A 24,252-nucleotide genomic window follows, 5' to 3' on the forward strand; every position below is an offset into this window, starting at 1 on the left:
TTGATGAATAGAAAGATCAAAAGATCAGCATTCATCTGAAATAAAAAGCTTTTGTAACATTATACACTATACCATTCAAAAGCTTGGAGTCAGTATAACTTATTTTTTGGGAAAGAAATTATAGAAATGAATACTTTGATTTAGCAAGAATGCTTTAAATTGATCAAAAGTGACAAAGACATTTTATAATGTTACGAAATATTTCTATTTCAGATAAATGCTGTTTTTCTGAACTTTCTATTCATCAAAGAAGCCTGAAAAAAATGTACTCAGCTGTTTTCAACATAATGTTTTCGAGCAGCAAATCAGAATAATAGAATGATTTCTGAAGCATCATGTGACTGCAGTAATGATGCTAAAAATTCAGCTTTGAAATCACAGGAATAAATTAAATTTTAAAATAGATTAAAATAGAAAATAGTTATTTTAAATAGTTACATTTTTCAAAATTGTACTTTTTCTGCTGTATTTTGGATCAAAATAAAAAGGCAGGCTTGGTGAGCAGAAGCAACTTTTTAAAAAAACATTAAAAATCTTACTGTTCAAAAACTTTTGACATAACAGTTACATAATATATATAATTAGTATATGCATGATGACAAGATAAATAAAGATAAAATATTTCTTCATTTTAACATTTATTGTTTTTGTTTCATTTTTAAGGGTTCAAATAAAAATCCATAAAGCTTCTTAAAAAACATTACAATTTTACTGTTCAAAACCTTTTGACGTAACAGTTACAGAATATATATAATTAGTATATGCATGATGACAAGATAAAGATAAAATATTTCTTCTTCATTTTAACATTTATTGGTTATTAATTCATTTTTAAGGGTTCAAATAAAAATCCAGAAAATTTCTTAAAATTTGAAACTCAGTGTTAATGTGGATTGGGCTCCAATATTAACATACTTTTAGATTACTTTTGACCCAACTGTATATCACATTGATTTAAATAGTAAAATCTTAAACCATATTGATATAAAATACTCAGAAAAATTAAATTAAATTAAATTCAAGTTTATTTGTATAGCGCTTTTCACAATACAAATCGTTGCAAAGCAGCTGTACAAAAAATGTACGCTACTACAATATATTTAGTAGCTTATTAGTGGTGACTACTGTATGTTAAGTCGATGTACATATGGTATAAATATAAAAAAAAGAAAGTAATGGTGTAATCAAAAACAGATGATGAACACTAATAGTAATGATTATGTGTTGCAATCAAACTTGTAGAAAAATTGTGTAGTGCTGTATGTTGTTTCAAAATAAATATATTGCATCCATTGTTATTAGCAACTTAAAGTGGATTAAACATTATTATGTCTATAATATTTATAAACATTATATTAAGTTTCCAAAACTGGGTTTCATAAAGGTGTAAGCTAATAATTAATTGCATATAAAATTTATTAAATAAAATAATTAAATAATGCTACATTAAAATAAATCTTTTTTTAAATGACAACAATCAAAATAAAACCTAATAAAAATGTATACCTGCATGCCATGCCACCGTGTGAATAATATGTAATCGTGTAATTAATAAAAGAGTAACTAGTCTGATTATGAATGTAGTATGAAGCTATATACAGTAGGTATTTATGTTGTCAACACACGCAGGTTAATTTGACGTAATATTAGTTTCAAAACAGTAAGGTTTCCAGTTTGTCCACAGCCGCATGATGGTTTTCTTTGTGCTCTGTAAAAACGCCTCGTGTTGTGCTGAGCGGGCGGCGAGCGTCTCTATGCGGTTGCGCGAACGGGTTGCAGACTCACACGAGGGTGTCTGATTTCCACCCACAAACCCCACTCCGCTCACCCTCCCGGTGCCGATGTTGACAAAGAGTCGGAGCTGGAGGATGGTTGCTCAGGCTGCAGCGCCAGTCTGAGACTCCCGACGGTACATCAGCTCGGAAAAACGAACACCGGACCTCACTGTAAGTCACAAAGACTCGCTTTGTGCTGGCTCCAGATTTCATTTGCGTTATTTTCTTACCTCTCGCCCTTACACCCCCCGCTCGCGTTCCGTCTGATGCTTATCATATGATGCTCATTTCTGCCAGTTAAACGCGCTCTCTGACTCTTCCTCTGTTCTTTGTGCTATTTCGGGTTTGTCTGCGCTTGGTACCCGGTACGGAACGAAGGTGTGGCTCGGGTGATTCGGAACCGCAACGGGGCTGTAGGACGCTTCGGTTAGGACAATTCAACGGAGGAGGTCCGGTATGACCAGCAGCCATCCGAAAGCATCGACGCACCGAAGCATGTACGCGGCCCGGTGGGCTTCTTGATGTTTTGAACGCTAATCGTGAAGCAAGCCCCAGAAGCGCGCTGGACCTCACCGGGGACTCCGCTTTCTCCCGACGCCTCGCGGGGCCCAAGCCGTGCCTCAAGCAGGAGAGCATGGGTCGGTGCGACGGGAGATGCACGCTGGTGGTCATCTGCTGCCTGCAGCTGGTAAGACAGCCTTCGTGTTCAATTCAAATCTTGTCTTTTCTAAAAAAGAAATAATGCATAGAGAGAGACTGTGTGAGAGGGCGCAGGGGTTCTGATTTGGTAGGGGTGAAGCCAAGGGAGAAGGTGTCCTGGTTCCCATTTCTTAGGGGGCCAATTGAGTAACCTGTCAAAACTTTTCTCTGAGAAACTTCATGCCCCAGATATGTTTGCGTGATTTGTTTGTGTAACGCACAGACTAGACACATGTGAGGATGAGGGGCCTCTTGAGGAAGGGGCTCTTCTCTCTTAGGGCTGTCAGTGGGCTGGGGCTCCAGGCAGTTTCCATGGAAACAGCTGCGGCACCGAGCTTTGGGATTGCTCGTATGTGTGCGGAGACAATATTTTTATTTATGTGCCACTGGCTTAAGTGGGTTTAATGGTCCTGCAACCTGTACTGCTGATTCAGTGATAACAGGTAGGGCCTCGCAGTCTGAATCCTTTGGTTGTTTTTAGGCTGTTCACATCCAATGATCTTTATAAATATCTGATTTCATGTCTAGAATAAGTCAAAACAAGTTAAAACTTAACTAAGTGCACTTCTAGTCAAATAATTTTTTTACTGTTTTTGAAAGATGTCTCTTATGCTTAGCAAAGTTGTGTACTTTAAATTTAAAATATAGTAATATTGTGCAAAATTATTACTATTTAAATGAACTATTTTCTATTCAAATATGTTTTTTAAATGTCATTTATTCTTGTGATGGAAAAGCTGAATTTAAAGCAGGTATTACTCCAGTCTTCAGTGTCACGTCATCCTTTAGAAATCATTGTAATACACTGATTTGCTCCTCAGGAAACATTTCTTATTGTTATTAATTTTGAAAATGGTTGTGGAAATATTCAGCTTTGCCATCACGGGAATAAATGACATTTTAAAATTTAGTCAAATTAAAAATGTTATTTTAAATTGTAATAATATTTCAAAATATTACTGTGTTTTTACAAGATTTTTTTAAACAAATAAATATTTTCTGCTTAATATTTTTGTAGAAATATTCAGCTTTTATTTTACAGCAATAAATTACATTTTAAAATTTAGTAAAATAGAAAATGTTATTTTAAATTGTAATACTATTTCACAAGAATACTGTGTTTTTACAAGATTTTTTAAAACAGATAAATATTTTCTGCTTAATATTTTTGTGGAAGTATTCAGCTTTGCCATCACAGAAATAAATTACATTTTAAAATTTAGTCAAATAAAAAATGTTATTGTAAATTGTAATAATATTTCAGAATATCACAGTTTTTTACAGAATGTTTTATGAAATAAATGCAGTTTGGCAAGCATAAGAGGGTTGGAAGTTTGGCTAAACTAACCGGCCAACACAGACAAGCAGAGCTTGTGCACTCCATCATCAAATTAGCCAAAATATTTAATAAACCCATATGTGAGCGGCAGAGGATGTGCAGTACTTTGTCAATGACGGACACTCAAATGTACGGAAATCATCTGAGCTTTCTGGCACGTATTCCCTGTGGCTGATGGTCCTTCTCCGAAGAATTTTCCATCCATACTGCATGTGGTTAATGTGCAGTCGCGTACTGGGCCGTTTCTTGGATGGATGTGGCGCGTGTCAGTTTCTGCCAGGAACAGTCGCCAGCAATACCAGACTTTGTGTACCGTTTTCCTGCCAATGTAACTTGGGAGTCTGCTGCACAAGCTTGTTTTGCCAGTCTGATATTTGCCTAAATAAACTCAGTATAGCTCATTTTAAAGTCTGCAAAGACAAGGGTCGATGAGTATGTATGTTATCTGTATTGGTACAAGCTTTTCGTGCACATTTATACATGCACAGTCCTACAGTTTTGTAACGTTGGATGGTTGTGTATATAAACTGTTCTTGGTTTATTCACAGGTCGCTGCAATACAGAGGCAGGTGTTTGACTTTTTGGGATATCAGTGGGCTCCCATCCTGGCCAATTTCCTCCATATCATGGCTGTCATTTTGGGAGTGTTTGGGACCGTGCAAATTCGTTCCAGATATCTTATACTGGTAGGACAATAGAGCTAAAAAGTGTCGCTATTTGCTTTGTCTCATAAGCATTCATTAATATTATATTTTTAAATGTGCACATATATGCATGTCTGTCACTTTCAGTATGCTGTGTGGCTTGTGGTCTGGGTTGGCTGGAACTCTTTTATCATCTGTTTTTACCTGGAAGTTGGTCACTTGTCACAGGTAGGTGATTTACTGCTTTGGTCCAGACTGTAGTTAGTGTGTAAACACACCAAAGAGTCTGATTAAATGTTTGATTGTCTGCCTTGTTATGCTTTAATGTTAAAGTCAATATGAAATGGCATTCATAAATTTAACTACTGTATTTATGAGAGAAATGCATTTTATTTGATTATTGTCAATTATATTGATCCTGAAAAGTGGGCATCCTGCAAAACAGTGGACATGATCAATAATGATAAATTCAATTAAAATATATAAAGCTTAAAAGGAACAAAAAAAAGTAAGAATTCGGATTCAAAAAGTACACAGGGTCAATGTTGAGTTCATGATTAGGGGATTTTTGTCTTTTAAATCCTGTTTGTGTTCTGCCGTAGGACAGGGATTTCCTAATGACATTTAACACATCGCTTCATCGTTCCTGGTGGATGGAGAATGGGCCTGGTTGCTTAGTTACTCCAGTGCTTGACTCACCATTGGCTCCTGAGGATCATCATGTGATCACTGTCAGTGGCTGCCTACTGGACTACCAATATATAGAGGTGGTCAGCTCAGCATTGCAAGTGTTTCTTGCAGTGAGTACTTACGTTTTATCTCTTCTTTATTTACAGAAGTACATGCATCTGAATTTTTGGCAGAAAAGCGGGACACCTAAATGGCTGTTCACATATTTTCTTCTGTTTCAGCTCTTTGGATTTGTTTATGCCTGCTATGTTAGTAAAGACTTAATGGACGAAGAGGACAGCAGTGAGTATTCTGGAATGTTGTTAGAACCTGAATGTGAATTACAGCGACATTGAAGTGTCTGAGTTTTGAGTTTGCTTTCTCTGTTGCAGTTGATTTCATTAATGGATTGGGCTCGTATACATACCAGGCTGCACAAAAGAGTTCTCACTTACAGCTGCAGCCTCTCTATACGTGAGTGTACACAGTTTCATAAAACTGCACAATTATCAGAACCATTTGTTACTTAAAAATGTATTTTTAAAATGTATAGTCTCTAGAAATGTGTGTAAAGATAATACGTTAAAGGATTTGTTCATTCCAGAATTAAAAGTTCCTGATAATTTCCTCACCACCATGTCATCCAAGATGTTCATGGCTTTTTTATACAGTTGAAAAGAAATTGGGGTTTTTAAAGAAAACATTCCAGGATTTTTCTTAATTTAGTGGACTTTGCAGCTTCAAAGGGCTCTACACAAACCCAGCCGAGGAATAAGGGTCTTATGTAGTTAAACGATCGCTCAATTTTCTAAAAGAAATAAAAACATATACTTTTTAAACACTCATCTTGTACTAATTCTGGGTCCATGATTTCACGCATTACATAGTCACGATGGAAAGGCTACACATGACCAACCCAGTGTTTACAAAGCGAATGCGCAAAGAAAGTCAAATGCCCTTAACAATTTTAAAGTTGGAGGAGAAAATGAGAAGAGTTTTTTGCCCTACCCTACCTTTTTGAACTGAAGTAGACTGACAAAAAACAAACATGCTTGCGTAATACAGTCGTAGACGTGCGTCGCAGAGCTATGTTTTTTGTTTTGTTTTTTCCAGAAAATGAAAGATCGTTTTACTAGATAAGACTCTTATTCCTTGGCTGGGATCGTGTAGCACCTTTTGAAGCTGTATTGAAACTACAATTTGGATCTTATCCCCACTGATCCCCATTGAAGTCCACTATATGGAGAAAAATCCTGGAATGTTTTCCTTAAAAACCTTCCTTAATTTATTTTTGATTGAACTATGAACATTTTAAAACATTAGTGTGCCGGCACCGATAGCCTTGTGGGCAGCGCGCCAACATACAGCGCCGTTACGCTCCGGGCGTCCCGTGTTCGTATCCTGACTCGAGGACCTTTACCGATCCCGCCCCCCATCTTTCTCCCACTTCATTTCCTGTCACTTCTGATCTGTCCTACCCCAAAAAATGCCAAAAATAAATCTTTAAAAAAAAACATTAATGTTGCTGTTACATACAGTTGAGGTCAAAAGTTTACACACCCCTTTCAAAATCTGCAAAATGTAAATTATTTTACCAAAATAAGAGGGAACATACAAAATGCATGTTATTGTTTATTTAGTACTGACCTGAATAAAACATTTCACATAAAAGAAGTTTACATATAGTCCACAAGAGAAAATAATAGCTGAATTATAAAAATGACCCCAATTTTTAAAGTGTACATCCTTGATTCTTAATACTGTGTTGTTACCTGAATGATCCACAGCTGTGTTTTTTGTTGTTTAGTGATAGTTGTTCATGAATCCCTTGTTTGTCCTGAACAGTAAAACTGCCTGCTGTTCTTCAGAAAAATCCTTCAGGTCCCACAAATTATTTGGTTTTTCAGCAATTTTTGTGTATTTGAACCCTTTCCAAAAATGACTGTATGATTTTGGGATCAGTCTTTTCACACTGAGGACAACTGAGGGACTCGTATGCAAATATTACAAGAGGTTCAAACACTTACTGATGCTCCAGAAACAAAAACGATGCATTAAGAGCCGGGGAGCTTTTTTAATTTAAACATCAGGGTAAATTTAACTTATTTTGTCATCTGGGAAACATGTAACTATCTTCTGTAGCCTCTGAAGTGCAGTACTAAATGAAAAAAAAAAAAGATATTTAGGCAAAATAAGAAAAATGTACACATCTCCATTCTGTCCAAAAGTTTTCACCTGTAATAGTTGCATATGAGTCCCTCAGTTGTCCTAAGTGTAAAATGATGGATCTCAAAATCATACAGTCATTGTTGGAAAGGGTTTATATACACACAAATGCTGAAAAAAACCCCAAAATTTCTGAAGAACAACGGGCAGCTGTTCAGGACAAACAAGGGACTCATGAACAAATATCACTAAACAAACAAATAACAACAAAACAACACTGCTGTGGATCATTCAGGTAAGTACACAGTATTAAGGGGATGTAAACTTTTGAACGGGGTAATTTTTATCAATTAAAGTACCATTGTCTCTTGCGGACTATATGTAAACATCTGTTATGTGAAATACCTTATTCAGGTCAGTACTAAATAAACAATAACATGCATTTTCTATTATCCCTCTTATTTTGATAAAATAATTAACATTTTGCAGATTCTGTATGTAAACTTTTGACATCAACTGTAATATCAACTACTTATTTAATTCAGTAAGTGTCCAGGAAATGTATTTTCATTTGTTCATTTATTTATCAATTTATTTGCCAATTTATTGATTGAGTCATTTTATTTAATTTAAAAATAAATGTGTGTAAAAATGCCTTAGCAATTACCTGGGCAATCATTTATAAGTCAAGAAATATGTTGGTTCAGAATTATGGGGTTAGTTCATCCAAAACTGGAAATTCTATCATTAATTGCTCACCCTCATGTCGTTTCAAACCTGTTAGAACTTTGTTCATCTTCGAACACAAGATATTTTTCATGAAATCTGAGAGCATTCTGATTCTGCATAGACACAACTACTATGCTCAAGGCCCAGAAAGGTAGTAAGGATATCGTTAAAATAGTCAATGTGACATTGGTGGTTCAACCTTAATGTTATGAAGCTACGAGAATACTTTTTGTGCGCAAAGAAAACAAAAATAATTACTTTATTCAACCATTTTTTCTCTTTCGTGTCAGTCTACTATTTTATCTATGTCCTTACTATTAATGACAGATTAATTACAGAATTTTAATTTTTGGGTGCAGTGTACTCTATTGTATACTGCTCATGTTGCCATATATGGTCATTCTTCTGTTGAAAATTTGCATGCTGTCCATAGTATACAGACTGTACACTATATAAATTGTTAGAAACCTCACTTTGCATCTGTTCATAATTTTTTTACCACATATACATCTAGGACTGGATAGGAACCAGAGGAAAAACCCACCCTCAGAGGAAAACAACTGCTTATCTCTGAGAGATGAAGTCCTCTGCGTCGTGGGAAAAGTTCTACCAGCTTCAACGTCTGTCTCTCTTGAACTTTGTCTCCCTCTACTGGAGAAAATATATAGTGCAGCACCAGCCAGAGTTCTAGAGAGAGAACAAGCATATGGACAGGACCACAAAAGGATGCTTATAGCCTCATTGAGACAAGCATTATTAAATAGGACTTGAAGACAGTAACAGATCTTCTGTTTGTGTGTGTGTGAGAGAGAGTGTGTGTGTGTGTGTGTGTGTGTGTGTGTGTGTGTGTGTGTGTGTGTGTGTGTGTGTTTGTTTGTTTGAGCACATAGGCCTTTGTATATGTTTGTGTATTCACAAGGTGGCCAACCTTTGACCCAGGTAATCTTTGAACACATCCTGGAGCTGCTCGTTCAGCTCTTTCTGGTGTGTGTGTGTTGGAGAAAGACTGTTTATACTCTGATATAAAACACTACGATGTAACGTGTTAGATGAATGTTTTAGGTTGGGTAGATGTGTATTTGGGGAATGCTGTAGGACTTTGTGCATGTAAAAACTCACGATAGAGGAGTTGTGCCTCTGGGTGGCCCTCATGTGTCTGCGTGCATGAATGTGTGTTTCTGATTGCGTCGATGTACACAGACAACAAGTTTTGATATGTACTTATGCACCGAACGCATAATGTGACTAGCCATAAATGTTTATTTGAACACAAGCTTAGAATGAATGTATGTTAATGTACAATACTTGTTTCAGGAAGGCTGTGTTTGTGTGAGTGAAAGAGAGAGAGAGAGTGTGTGGGTGCGAGAGGGACACACCTGAAGGGTGGGACAGTTGTTCAGCATAATAAACTCTTTCTAGATTATTCTTTGTCTCGGTCACTTATAAATGCACCTCAGAGGGCTTGTTTGAAATATAACACCATTTTTATTCTCTCAAATACATATGGATGAGGATAAAAAGCCTCGAAGTGTATAAAACTAGTGCTCCCTGGAGAGAGCTGTGAATCAGATAGGAAGACAATGGACAGACCTGTTTTCTCTCATTGAACGTCATTTGAAATAGCTCGGTCGCAGCCAATGTCCTTCTGCTCTTTACACAAAGGCAGTTAAGTAGCTGCTCACATTTCAAACAGCCTGTTATTTCAGAAAGAGCGCCGTTTATAATGAAGAACATGCATCTTTTTCGAATAGCTCATGGTTTGTGGAGAGAAAAGAAACATTTATTAATCCCACTGGTAAAATGTGTGACCAAATTTACTTCTAAGGCAAGACAGTATGAGCAAAACCTGTTTTGTTTTGTTTTTTTCTTCCAGCAGTAATCAGTTTTGCAATATTTTGCTTTTGTAACATGTCTTCCTTAAGAATAGCTCAAAGAAAACATTCAAATAAACCTTTAAGTGTCTATTTGCACATCTAGATTTTAATTGCAGTACATAATGGATGTCAGTACATGACAGTATTTTTTTTATATATGAAGTTATCCGCTTTATTTTTGTACTTCCTGTAAGAGTGGGCAGCAATTTGTACATTTTATGGGTCTGGCTTCCGGTCTCATTTGCATCCAGCTATTTTTAGCCGTACAAAACAGCTTGTTTTGCTCCTTGATATTGAACAATTGGTGTATGTTACCATATTATTATGTATATTTATGTTATTTATGAACACATTGGTTTGCACTTTGTTATTTCTCTCTTTTCCTATAGCGACTAATGAACCGGAAGATTCGCCAATAAGCTCATATTCGTGTTGAAGGTAGATAAAAAGAGATTACAAAACATTTGATACATTTCATTTTTAAAGGGTTTATTATTAACGCATGATCATTGTTAAAATACTGAGATTATAATACATGTGACAGTAATCACATTTTGAACAGTGGCTGTTTCATTCACGAGTGTGATTTACGAAAAAGTGAACATGTATGTTTTTGCTAAATATATAAATAAACATTGTAACCAAATTTACCATATTTAGTCTGCAGCTCATAAAGGCATGTAAAATATACCATACTACTCATAAAAATACAAATTGTGGTACATACAATATGTGACGGACTACAAAACCTATCGTAGCGCAGGTATATTTGTAGCAATAGCCCAAAATACATTGTATGTACAATTATCAATTTTTCTTTTGTGCCAAAAATTATTAGGATATTACATGTTCCATGACTTCAATATTCTGTAAATTTCCTACCATAAATATATCAAAACTTAATTTTTGTTTCGTAATATGCGTAGCTAAGAACTTGATTTGGACAACTTTAAAGGCGATTTTCTCAATATTTAGATTTTTTGAACCCTCAGATTGCAGATTTTCAAATAGTTGTATCTCTGGCAAATCGTATCCTATCTTAAACCATACATCAATGGAAAGCCTATTTATTCAGCTGATGTATAAATCTCACTTTTTAAAAAAATGTAACCTTATGACTGGTTTTGTGGTCTAGGGCAGTGGTTCTCAACTCCAGTCCTCGAGGCCCACTGCTCTGCACATTTTGTATGTTTCTGAGTCTGACACAGTTCAGTTCATGAATCTTTCTTCTAATGAGCTGATGATCAAAATCAGGTGCCTTAAATGAGGAAGACATACAAAATGTGCAGAGCAGTGGGCCCCGAGGACTGGAGTTGAGAAACACTGGTCTAGGGTCACATTTTTAAACAATTTATTATTTCTATTATTAACGCTGTATTTTAGAGATACCGATTATAATTAATGTAAACATGTCGCTTGTCGTTTGATTCACATTACAAGTATGAACCTATATTAAATAAAACTCTTTTTTGGTGTTTATTCTGATAACTATTAATAATATAATGAATTTAACTCATTATTTTATTTTATAAAATCAGGCCAGGTATGATTATTGGCTATAATGGCGTAAAATGTATAGCCTATGCTTACATTGGAAACCGAGATTAAATATATGAAGTCGTGCCCAAAACAACAGATACAGCAAAAAAAAATTACAATAAAAAGAGAATACATTTCTGATTTTATAATGTAAACAAAAAGCAAGTACTTCGCTTTCAAAAGCCGACATTGGCTCAATATATAGGGATGTATGTCACATATTACGAGCGCCTGTAAATCTTGAGTACATTGTTGTATGTATCTGAAGCACAACAAAGGACGACACTCCCCTCTTGGCGCAATGAACCGCACGCGCTCCTTCTCATTCTACCCATGATGCCCCGCGCGCGTCTGCTTGGATCGAGCCGCCATGTTGTCGGTGTGAAAGCTAGGGAGCTGCTGCGAACCGGGGCTGAAATCCGTCACCATCCGCATCCTCCACCTGTAAGTAAGCCTTTATTATGAAACCCACTTTTCATCCGGAACCGTTTTAGTTTATTGCGTGTTTATATTTTGGCATTATGAGGCGTAACGACTGATTTTGAGGGCTTTGTTATAAGGCAGTAGCTCCCCCTCCTCTCCCCGGGTCTTCCTCCTGCTGTAGTGCTCTTCCTGTCCAGACGGCCCGGGCCTATTGTTAACGGGAAGAGGACCTGTAGAATAGCGCAAAGCCGGCTCACGGACTCAAAGGTACCGGTCAGTGTGTTTCACATACTCGTTTATGCCAGTTTCCGTTGGAAACCAGCGTTATTTCACCGTATAGACCGTGTAACACTCATTAAAAGGTTTCATCAAAGCCTTGCCAGACAGTTCCGCCCCTCACCGATTCCCATGTCGTGAATTAATGGGTGACAATTCATATAAACGCGTCTGTTTCGCGACCGTCTGATGTCAACGGGTTCATGTACACCGTTAGTGACAGCGAATGCTATCCCTCCTCCTCCTGTGGTTTGCTAGTGGGCAAAGGCGCACGTCTTTTGTTACCTGTTTGTGTTATCGTGATGCAAACGCATGCTTTGGTCATGGACAACCAGTTACGATATCTCTCCCCACTTCCGGGAGGTGTGCATACAGCCGCCCGAGCTCAGGAGCGCTTGTTTCCGGGTGTCTCTAACGCCTGGGCCATGTAATGGCGAACCTGATCAGCCTGCAGGCGACTTTAAAGTGCATGTAATCTGTGAGGACAATGGCTGTGTCTAAAAACTTTTTTAGCCGTCATATGGGTCTGCTCACATCTATGTAGGCAGTTTAATAGCTTAAGATACAGCCAATATGTCAGTAATGAGTACAACAGTGTCCACCCACTTTTTTAGTGGCCTTGCTACTTTAGAGATGGAAAAAAAGTCTTTAAGAGTTAATCACAACATAACTTCTGATTTGAAGCAAAAAAGTATGTTAATTAACAAAAAGGCAATACTGAGGGGGAAAAAACTACAAACCTATTGCAATCCCATGAAAGATTTTGAACGGTAAGGTTTTAATTTTTTTAATTAAATTTTTTTTTTTAAAAGAAGTCTCTTCTGCTCACCAAGCCTGCATATTTTTAACAGTAAAATTCTGAAATATTTTTGCTATTTAAAATAACTGGTTTCTATTTGAATATATTTAAAAATGTATTTTATTCTTGTGATTTCAAACCTGAATTTTTAGTATCATTACTCCAGTCACGTGATCCTTCAGAAAGCATTCTAATATTCTAGTTTGCCGCTCAAAAACATTTATTGTTATCATGTGGAAAACGGCATGTTTCTTTGATGAATGGAAAGTTCAAAAGAGCATCATTTATCTGAAATAGAAATCTTCTGTAAATTAATTTCTATAATTTCTTTCCCCCCCAAAAATAAATTACTGACTCCAAGCTTTTGAATGGTATAGTGTATAATGTTACAAAAGCTTTTTATTTCAGATAAATGCTAAACTTTGGATCTTTATTCATCAAAGAATCCTGAAAAATGTTTTAATTTAATAATAAAATCAGTAAATCAGCACATTTTATTTCTGAAAAATCGTGTGACATTGAAGACTGGAGTAATGATGCTGAAAATTTGGCTTTGATCACAGGAATAATTTACATTTAAAAAAATATTCAAATAGAAAGCAGTTGCTCTAAATAGTAAAGATATTTCACAATATTACTGCTTTTGCTGTATTTTGGATTAAATAAATACAGGCTTGGTGAGCAGAAGAGAATCTTACTGTTTAAAAACTTCTGACTGGTAGTGTATACAACTATTGATTTAAAGCTGTTGTAAAATGATGTGGTTTCTATATATAACCATTTAATGCAAAATATGCATAGATATTTAAGCAATTTGAGAGCGTGTAGAGGCTGTCTACATAATTTGCGATTCTTCACAGGACTAGGTAGTGTTTTTTGTGCAATTTGGTTGTTTTGATTCTTTGATTGTTGGAGGTTTCTGTTGTTAACATAATTATTTATGAAATAAGATGTGAAAATACAGGCTGATGGCTATAACAAAGCACATGCCATTGATTACCAACCTCATTGCTCACAGCAGGTCTGCCTTTAATGATTTAGAAGTTGTTAAAAATCAATTACCTTATGGAGAAAATGAATGGGATTTTTACTTCTGTAAACTGACTGTTGCACTTTGTACCTGGGGTGTGAGTATCAGAGAAAAAAAAGCGGTTGTTATGTTCAATAGAGAGGCTAATAAGGTGGTGTGTGATGAATGTGAAGGGGAGTTTCAGTGTGATCCTGCACTTGGGGGATTTCTGTAGCTCTCATGGTGGGATTTTACTTTTCCACTAAGTCGCATGTGTAGGAGTTGAATGTGTTACTTCCATATGCAGGTGTTGTAAAGCCTAAATCAACTGGTTTTGCTTCAGAACCCATTTTTTCCCCTGGATAACCTAATATGACCCATTTTATGTAGTCAGAGTCATATTTTCTTTTACCTTACATAGTTTTGTTTATATTGTTTGAGGATGAGGGTGTATCACATAACCTGTTAATGTGGGTTGAACGTTATGTCTCATTTCTACCAAGTAATGGATGAGTTTGTGCCAAAATGCTGTAGAATTTGACATCAGCGACACAAGATATGGGAATCATTTCCACTTATTACTTGTGCTTTCCCTAACTAGGGCTGGGTATAGTTCCAAAATATTCGATACCGATACCCTGAATTCGATACCGGTTCCGAACGATACTTTTTTCGATGCTTTTATTTTAAGAAATGTATTTTAACAAGATTACTTTTATAGGATGTTTGTGACACTTTCACATCAGGCTTATCTCTAAAACCAATAAACAAAGGAACAAAAGCACAAAATGAACAAAGTGTAGTTAACACAATATATCAGTGAACAGTTTTAACTCAATCAGATTTAAGTATTTGTGAGGCTCACTGCTGCTTAAAGGTTTAGTTCACCCAAAAATTTAAATTCTGTCATTAATTATCTACAAATGAAGATATTTTGGATTTAATCCAAGAGCTTTCTGATCCTCCCATAGATAAATCTTTGAATAAAGTTATTTTTGTTTACTTTGCACACAGAAGTATTCTCGCAGCTTCATATAATTATGATTGAACCACTTATATCACATTGACTTATTTTGACTATGTTTTTGGTTCCTTTCTGGGCATTGAAAATGCATATCCAGTAAATATAGGAGGATCAGAAAGCTCTTGGATTAAATCCAAATGATCTTCATTTGTGTTCTGAAGATAAACAAAGGTCTTATGGGTTTGGAACAACATTAGGGTGAGTTATTAATGACAGAATTTATTTTTTTTTGGTGAACTAACCTTTTAAGATCACCTGAAATCACTCAACAGTTCTTCTTCAGAAAAATTAGCATGTAGCACCGATATTGATTCTTCATGGTCGATTTTGATTGCCGATGTTTTACAAGCAAATGGGCTGATTCTGAAAGCCTTTTTAATATATTTAGTTTACACCTTAAGCAAGGGACAAGAATGAATGATAATATGTGTACATGAACAAGATGTTTATTTTCTCTATTATAGGTACAGCCATTTAAATCAGAGGCAACCACTGCATTTAGATTAAAATCGAAATAAATGACAAAATATATTATAAATAACAAAAAATAAACGACACAGTTCTTTCTTAGTCGTGACAATAAATACAGCCATAATCAAAATAGGCTACTCTTTCAAAATTCAAAGTGCAAACAGAGACCGAATTTTCAAGCATGATACAGAGCTATTAATAGACAACTACGCAACTTATTAGCCCACATACTAATAACAGCTTCGATATTTTATGTAGCCTAATTTGCACGCATTGGGGAGTCGTTCTCTAAACGTGGGGAATTAAAAATGCGTGTGCGCGTCTTACTTTTGGTTTCGTTTCAATGATCCCGCGAAACTCGGCGGTGATGAGCGTGCATTCTACAATAAAAGAGATTACTTTAACAAAACCTTTTGAAAGTGGGAGGACACAAACGGGATTTTGAAAAGCGTGTCCCCAGTGAAAATTATGCCCCTGCGTGAGTGCAACTCTGCCGCTGAGTTATCGTTTGATGTGAATGTATGTCGCGTTGTACCTATATTGAGACTGAGGCGCCAGAATTGTATCTGACAGAATGTGTCAGGTAGAGCTGGGCGGTATGACCAAAAATTTATATCACGGTATTTTTCAAAATTATACGGTATCACGGTATTTAACGGTATTTTTTTTTTTTTTTTATGCATGACTAGGTGTTAACCACATTTCCTAATAAATTAGAGAATAATTACTGCAGTATATTGGCTTACATTGACTGGACTAGTATTAACCCAGGTTTGATTGGTCTCACAAAATTCTGCTGTTCACAAAGAAGTGACAGTGGCACTCATAATTGTAATGAGGTGAAGAAATCAGAATTCATGACTTGCAGTCAAAATACACAACACTTTGTGCATTCTTCATATTCCAGGACATGTTTGTGGCGGAGGTGGTGAAGCAAATAGCTTGTGTTGCCTCCTGCGGCTACAACTTTAGCCTGACCACATTTACATTTGATGTAGTGATGCACCGAAATGAAAATTCTTGGCCGAAACCGAAAACCGAAAGAATTATGCCAATTATTAGTACCATTGCATTTATGGCCATGACTGTACTAATCTTACTAAAATCAAGGCATTGCAATTGCATACATTAATATTAAAGTTTCAAAGAATAAATCAATGATATCAATTTAAACAATTATTATCAATCAAGTATTATATTACTTAAATAACATATACATATATTTTACTGCCTTTGTTTAAATTGTTTAAATTTTTATAACACTTTATCTTGTGGATCCATCAGTTCACATTTACAACTCTACGTGTTTCTCTTCCAGCAGGAGGCGCTGTCAGAATGATAGTATACAAAGCAGCGCAACAAATGATTTTGAAACGTGCAGTGCTCATATTTATTCAATGGATAGCCTTTTGAAGTTTCATCGCAATTCTTGTCTTTCAGTCCCCACATTTAAGACCACCTGAAATCATAATTATGACTTTCATAACCTCCTAATAACACTACAGTCATCAATGAAAATTAAGAGCTTTATTTAAGACTTTCAAAAACAAACCTTACCCAAAATACGTTTCTTTTTATTTTTTTCCCACCATGTTCGGGGCACAAGAAAAATATTAAGGGACTAAATTAATATCAGCTTATGAAGTATAATCGTCTCTCATTGTCTGTGAAAGAATGCACATCAGATGCTGAAAGTCAGTTTTCCTTTCACTTTAACTATTGCACAGTTTTCACGTTGCATGTGTGATATCCATTGGCTCACCTCCATGGTTTAAAACATAAATATTTATAAAAATACAGTATATAGAAAATACATATCTTTAAAATATTGCTACGTAACTGAAAGCTACATCTGTCTGCGCGCTTTCATCACAGGCTGCGCCTATTTTATACAGTCTATGGGCTGCACGCACGACTGCAGACGCACCCCCTCTTGAAATTTCGGCATTACAAGTTTTGCAAATCACTACTAACCCTGGGTCTTTCTCGCATATATAATACGTCCACACCGCAGATGTGCACGTGCAAGCTGCAGTTTCTGTTTGCGTCAACATACGTGTTCCCGACGCTTTGTACGCACACACTCACCGGTATTGCGGTATATGAAAAATGAATATCATTTTTAAAAAAAAACACCGGTATTCGGTATGAAAAGGTATACCGCCCAGCCCTAGTGTCAGGTGTTTTCTCATATTTGACGTGTTGCCAGTCTCGGACACGATAACCTTTTTACAAATATCGCATCGCACGCTGTTGCCGTCAAAAGTATTGCTACATTATGCCAATATTGATCGCTTAAACATCGTTTGCGTTAAATTTATGCTATGCTTTAAAGTGTAGTGTACATTACAGCCTCACATTTGACAAGCTCTGGGCGAGTGGGCGTAACCGCCGTAAACTATTGATTTTCAAGGCAGTCTCGCTGCAGCTAATCACCAGCATTTGATCCGGGCACGTTAAAGATACCGCACGTTTTCTAGCTCACTGATGTTGACAAGATTATATCCTTGGGTATCGAAATTTGGTACCGAACGAAAATGATTTTTTCGATACTCGATAGTATCAAGACAATTCGGTCGGTGCTCGAACTCGATACCCAGCCCTAGCCCTAACAAACTAGTTTAATATAATTAATTATATTTGGAATAGTTTTATTTACCCACCAGTTAAAACCACTGGCTTAGAAGTTGAGAATTTGGTGGAATTATAAATGTCATCCTTAAATCTTTTAGACTTTGATGATCCTAATGAAGTCATAAACCCAACCTGATCTAATAAGAACAACTTCACTGTTTTACCAAGTGGTGATTTTGTATGTTTGTGTGTGATGTGATTCATGCAGACACAGAATTTTTAGAAGAAACCTAAGCATTCTCCCCTGAATTTAACCTTCAGCGGCGCATAAGCAGGTCATACAGAAACGTACAAATAAGTTTGTTTGAATTCATTTAAATCAGCCACCAATTTGCCAAAATTGTTATAAATTGCTATGATTCATTAAGCTGTCCTTTGCTAGGTTTAAACCTATGTCAGGTCACAAATTTAATTAAGTCATAGTTTGACCTGTCACGCCTAATATGGGAACATGTTTTATTATTTAAAATAGGTGTGGGATGAATATTGTTATGCAAGGAGCCCTCAGGATTACTAGAGTGCTGTGTGCGCACAATCATCTGTCTGTCTAAACGATGTGTTGCTTCACCCTGTGTACTAGCTTGATTTGAAGCTCAGGGCATTACTTCATCTTTGTGTACTGGATTACACCTAATGGGGATCTTGTGCAGGTGTATAATCTAGCTGCACTGCAATTACAGCGTTTGTTCCAAGGGACAAATTAGAAAGCAGACTTTTAAAATATATATATATGGAACTAACTGATATGTAAAGAGCAAATATAGGGGTTTCAATTATTTTGTGTAGGACCTTATGCAATCCATTTTCTCCCCCAAATTTGTCAGTTTTTTTTATTTATTTAAAGTTTTCAAAGTTTTAATGGTTAAAGTAAAAAATATTAACCAAAAAAGCATGTCTAATTAATTAAAATAATGAAACATACACAATTTAACAGCAATTTATAAACCCTTTCCCGCCCAAAAAGGAATTTTCCGTTCTTCATGAGACAATGCTTCCTTGCCAAACAGAATTTTCCAGGTTTCCATGTTTTTACTGTTATACACTCGGGGACACTATTACGCATCTCCTGAATGACCCTAGAACAGTGGTTTTCAAACTTTTTAGAGGGCGACCCTATTTTTTTCTTTTTAAATCGAAATGGGTTGTGTCAATTTAGGTATATATATCATAATATAATCCTAATCAAATAATATAATTATATCATTTGTTTAAAAAAAAAAAAAAAAAAAAGGCAGAGGGGGGATGCTTTTGAAAACTTTTTTTTTTGCTCTCTCCATAGGCAGACATTGACCAAGCTGCTTGTATAATCTGATAACAATGCACATTATACACCTGTCTTTTTTGGCAAACAGATAATGAGTGTCACATCATAAAATGTTTTTAATATGACGGAAATTGTGTCCAACGTGATCACAATGTAATAAAAACATTGTAAGGCCTATTAATTATGGATTTTATTTAAAACAACAAATAAATTATATAGAGATAACACAGTATCAACGGAGCTTTTTGAAACTGAATCAGTAAACCACTGCTTCACAAAATGATTCACTGTTTCGCAGCGCTCCAATCGGATAGCGAATCATTTGGTTCAGAACGGGACTTCAATGTGCGTATGGCGAATCATTTGATTCGGAACGGGACTTTGTTTTACGATTGGTTTTGTGGGAATTCTTCTTCCCTGATTCTTGAACTTTGTTACATACATATATAAATTTTCTTAATCTTCTGGCGACCCATTTTTTTTTTATGACTCGCAAACCCGGTTTGAAAGCCACTGCCCTAGAATGTGCCGATCAAAAACACAGAAATGAGTGATCTCATATGTAAGTGTATGCATATGAAAAATAATGCAATCATCAACACTAACTGCATATAAATGAAAACTGCCTAATATTACAGAGTGAAATGAAATGTGGATCCAGGAAGTGGTAAAGGACTGTGCAAGCTTTGGGAGTGCTGATGGAAGCCATATATTTCGTCTTTGCTTTGATGATAGTACTGAATATGATCCAGATGTTGTATTTGATAAAAATGCGTTTTTTTTTCTCAGCTTTTTACTTTGTTTACGTTTAGTTGTTGATTAAAAAAAGAATGCTTGAAGCTAGAATAAAAAAAAACTGTTTTAAGTAGAGGGTCTGTTCTTTATTTTATTGTGTTGCATATACAGATATTTCATGGGGGCCGTGAAATTTTTGTGAGAATCATTCAAAATTTCTCCTTGTGGCCGGCACCTTTTTTTTTCAAAAACGCTGACGGGGAAAGACTTAAGTTCAACTAAATTTTAGTTTTTAAGGCCCTATGAAATACTTTTTATTTTTTTCTCAAATTCAGTGCTTCCCATTATTTTCTGAATTCTATTTTAATAGTTTCATTAAATTGTAAAAAAAAAAAATATCAAAAGCATGTCTAATTAACTGATTTTCAAAAAAAAAAAAAATACGGTTGTATTTAAATTTTTTTGGTAAATAAATACTGGTAAATCAGTTTTCTGGTAAATATTCCTTAAATTGTATTATTTTTGTAGTAGTACTGTCATTACATTAAAGTGCCCCTATTATGCCATTTTAAAGGTAGTTAATGTTGTTGTATTAGTCTCTTAAAACAGGTTTACATGTATGCAAGTTCAAAAAACACTTTAGTTTTCTCCAAAATTAGATTTAATTTTACCCCGTTTCTAAATGATTCGTAAACGACTCGTGTGAAGCAGTTCGAAGAATCAGTCTCTCTAAACCCCTCCTTTCCGTGAGCTCTCACTGCTGTGATTGGTCAGATGGTGCAGTCCTTCATGATTGGTCTACCGCTACAGCGTAAAACGAAAGAATGACAGCTGTGGAGACCTGTCAATACATAGAAAAGATAGCCTCGATTTTTACCCTATCAATTCGAGCCGGAGTCTGACGATGGAACGGTTGAAGTGGCACATCGACAAGAAACTGTTTTGCAAGCACGACTGGAGCAGGACGTTTCTCAGTGGGTGTCATATGTTAACTGTGGAAAGTGCTTGCAATTTGCTTTTGTAAGCGAACCGGGTACACCTCTACGTTGTGAACTTCAACATTGTATAATGCATAACACTGCGTTAAGCCATCGTTTATCATTGCTTAAACTAATAAGGACAGACAGACAGTCAAGCTGCATCAATCACAATTTTTAGACTACATTACACTCACAGCTGAACAACAGAACTACAGAAACGCAAGTTAGCCGGTTACCAAGACATGTGCGGGGTTGTTACACACCATAACGTACACAAAGACGTATTTTGAACGATCGCTAGAAAATACAATCATCAATTATTAATCATACTTACAGGCAGAAGTTCAGAGGAGCAAGCCGGTCCAAATAAACTGGGCACTGATCCATTTTTTTTAAAACCAAGCGTTTGGTGAATCCCGCGTTGTAACGTTACTCCCAAGATTGGAAAAGCAGTCATCAGTAAAATGACGCGAACACAACACAAGATTGGAATTGTACTGCTGAGGTGTTGTTGAAAAAATTAATGTTAACCACTCATTCTTTGTGGATTCATCTTTCGGAAGGGCATATAAAACAAATTTACTCTCACAGCGCAGGATGCCTTCTTGACATGATGTAATCCACGTGAAAATGGTAGGCCTACTGTTTGTGGGCGGGCAAGTTGTTCGCGACATAGAACGTGGGCGGACATTATGCAAATGTGTTAGTTCGTGACGTGTGGCCGTAACAGAAAAAGATTCGAATTGCTGACGACTCGTTTAGGCGAATGACTTTTTTTTTTTTGATAGACAAAAACTTCATTTATCGTGCACTGTCGGTGTCACAACTTATAGTTTATGTTCACATACAGCTACATGACACACTACATGAAATATCATATTTGAAAAGGCATAATAGGGGCACTTTAAGTAATATATTTTTGTCACAGTTTCCTCAAATTAAAACCAAACTATTATTTTGATGGGTTGCTCTGAAGACTTCTACGTTTGTGTTTGTACATGATATAAAGATAGTTTTTCTCAAAAGAAACATTAAAATGCTCATAAAGTGACTCATATTGAGATGGCAGAGACGGAAAACACCGCAAACATCACAAGCTTTTCAGTATGTGTGTAGTAAACAAAACCATTCATTCACAAAGAGACACGTAGAACATGCAGGATTCATATTTAAATAGTATTTTTGTGGCTTAATATTCACAGACACTAGTCCATATTGCAGTAGGGCTGGGCCGATAAACGATATCATATCGAATCGCGATAAAATTTATGTTAATAACGATGATAGGCTCTAGACATTTTTTGCTCGATATGGATTAATCTAAGAGCCAATCACACAGTAGAAATATGCGACAACAGCCAATCAGCGTGCAGCGTGCGTGTGCACGTCAAAGTACAAAGTTCATTTCCTACCGCACTTTGCGAAGCAAACTTAACACCAGGACGACAAGAAAAAGAGAGAGGAAGCAGCGACGAAAGTGAAACTAACTTCGAGTTATTATCCAAAGATGTTGAAATTGTCGACAAAAAAGCTAGCACGAATTCCGTTATATAAGTGGTTTGGCTACCTGAAAAGTGACTCTTAGCTCAGCTGAGAGTTTGGCGCGATTGTTAAAACTGAAACCGAAAGCAAAAAACGCACGCGCATTCAAAAGCAATTTTAATCCCCCCAATGCACGCAAATTAGGCTACATGACATATCTAGGCTGTTATTAGTATGTAGGCTATGATAGGTTGTGTATGTCTAGCTCTGTATCATGCTTGAAATATCCGTCTCTATTTGCAATTTGAATATTTAGAGAGTAGCCTACTTAGATTATGGCTGAATTGTCTGCACTTAATACAATTAAGAAAGAACTGTGTCGTAATTTTTTGTTATTTACACTGTAGATTGTTTCAAAATGCAGTGGTTGCCTCTAATTTAAATAGCTCAACCTATAATAGAGAAAATAAACAATTGTGTTAATAATAATAATAAATAAATAAATAATTGTGTTACAAATGATGTTTTTACAATAATTTTATGTTTACATTTTGTACATTTACTCTCATTTACCATACTCTGTCACAACTTTTATTTTTTAAATTTATTTTAGTAAGTTGTTTTAATTTTTAAGGCCAAATCTGTAATCTGTTTTTGTTAATAAGCTATACTTTAAATGTAATTTAATGAACCCTTTCATTTTTGTGGCTTTAGTCATTGTTGGGATACTATTTTAAAGCTGGCAACATCAACAGCTTATATCGAAATATATATCGTTATCGTTCAATATGGGGAAAAAATTATCGAGATTACATTTTTGCCGTATCGCCCAGCCCTATATTGCAGTGTTTTAAGTCTACTAAACTACTTTCGATTTATTCATCCCAAAATAAGGAAATTTTATGATATTCCACGTTATACAGTAAATAAAATTATGAATAGATTCTGTGATTCCGTTCTTGTTTTCCGCATCACAGAAATCATAGGGCCTTACTGTAATGGAGTTATGTTATTATAGAGTTAACTGTAGTAATCGTAATAGCCGGTGCCTATATCTTACGGTAAGAGGTCTATTTGTTTTTGTGGTAGTGATGCTGGTGTCAATCACCATTCTGTTTATTCTTAATATTTCATTTGATTTTAAATACAAATCTTTAATTATACAACCTTGTGTGTGATTTTAAAACTGAAGCTGAATGGCGTAGCCTGGAATTTGGCACTGAAAATTGTTTTGCATTTTCATGGCAACTGGCACTTTATCCAGGTTGTTTTAAAATCCAGCCATTCTTTCAAATCGGATGACTGGTCAGACTTGTTTTACTCACCATTTAAATTGGGAAATTTAAAACTGATTGAGGCTTTTGTCCCAGCAAATGATCTTTAAGCCAGTTGGTGTGCCAGCTTCCAAAACCTCTAGTACTAATGGGGCTAATGACAAATCTATGGTGCTTTTAAACAGTTGTCAGGGATACATGACAAATGTTGGTGGTTTGTTCTTAAACTCCTTTTAGGCGTTGGCTTTAACATCTAGTTGCCTCAGTATACCAGCATTGCAGTAACTTTCATATGTGTACAAGTGCATATACAAATATCTTGACATTCTACATCAAAGTTCCTCTGCTTCCTTCCTCTGCTTCCAACCAGGTGTGTTTGTGTGAAAGCTTCAGTACCTAGTGCATATTTCAGCTGAGTGAGACACTCAGTTAAGTTATGAAGGGTGG

The 24,252-nt window shown here is 35.8% G+C and overlaps 2 protein-coding genes across 4 annotated transcripts in view; both read left to right on the forward strand.

Annotated features, from left to right (window-relative positions):
• Positions 1-1,784: 1,784 nt before the first annotated feature.
• Positions 1,785-9,444, forward strand: nkain1 (sodium/potassium transporting ATPase interacting 1). Its single transcript, XM_073822387.1, has 8 exons — positions 1,785-1,946; positions 2,154-2,463; positions 4,362-4,499; positions 4,605-4,685; positions 5,060-5,257; positions 5,369-5,429; positions 5,519-5,600; positions 8,536-9,444. The coding sequence occupies exons 2-8, from the start codon at positions 2,410-2,412 to the stop codon at positions 8,543-8,545; spliced, it is 624 nt and encodes a 207-aa protein (XP_073678488.1). The 5' UTR covers positions 1,785-1,946; positions 2,154-2,409; the 3' UTR covers positions 8,546-9,444.
• Positions 9,445-11,783: 2,339 nt separating this feature from the next.
• The window catches only part of pum1 (pumilio RNA-binding family member 1), a 29,278-nt gene continuing 16,809 nt past the window's right edge, over positions 11,784-24,252 (forward strand). For all 3 annotated transcript variants that reach the window (XM_073821548.1, XM_073821549.1, XM_073821550.1), the window contains exon 1: positions 11,784-11,878. The gene's annotated coding sequence lies outside the window, so the exon portion shown is untranslated. The remainder of the gene's footprint in view (positions 11,879-24,252) is intronic.

The sequence above is a fragment of the Garra rufa genome, chromosome 17 (assembly GCF_049309525.1).
Source record: "Garra rufa chromosome 17, GarRuf1.0, whole genome shotgun sequence".
NCBI classification, from domain to species: domain Eukaryota; kingdom Metazoa; phylum Chordata; class Actinopteri; order Cypriniformes; family Cyprinidae; genus Garra; species Garra rufa.

What these genes read in the sequence shown, in the direction of transcription:
- nkain1 (XM_073822387.1), top strand. Translation starts at nt 2,410, where the DNA reads ATGGGTCGGTGCGACGGGAGATGCACGCTGGTGGTCATCTGCTGCCTG. An exon ending in TCATCTGCTGCCTGCAGCTG is followed by an intron (nt 2,464 to 4,361) that starts GTAAGACAGCCT and finishes GTTTATTCACAG; the next exon opens with GTCGCTGCAATACAGAGGCA. An exon ending in AAGTTGGTCACTTGTCACAG is followed by an intron (nt 4,686 to 5,059) that starts GTAGGTGATTTA and finishes GTTCTGCCGTAG; the next exon opens with GACAGGGATTTCCTAATGAC.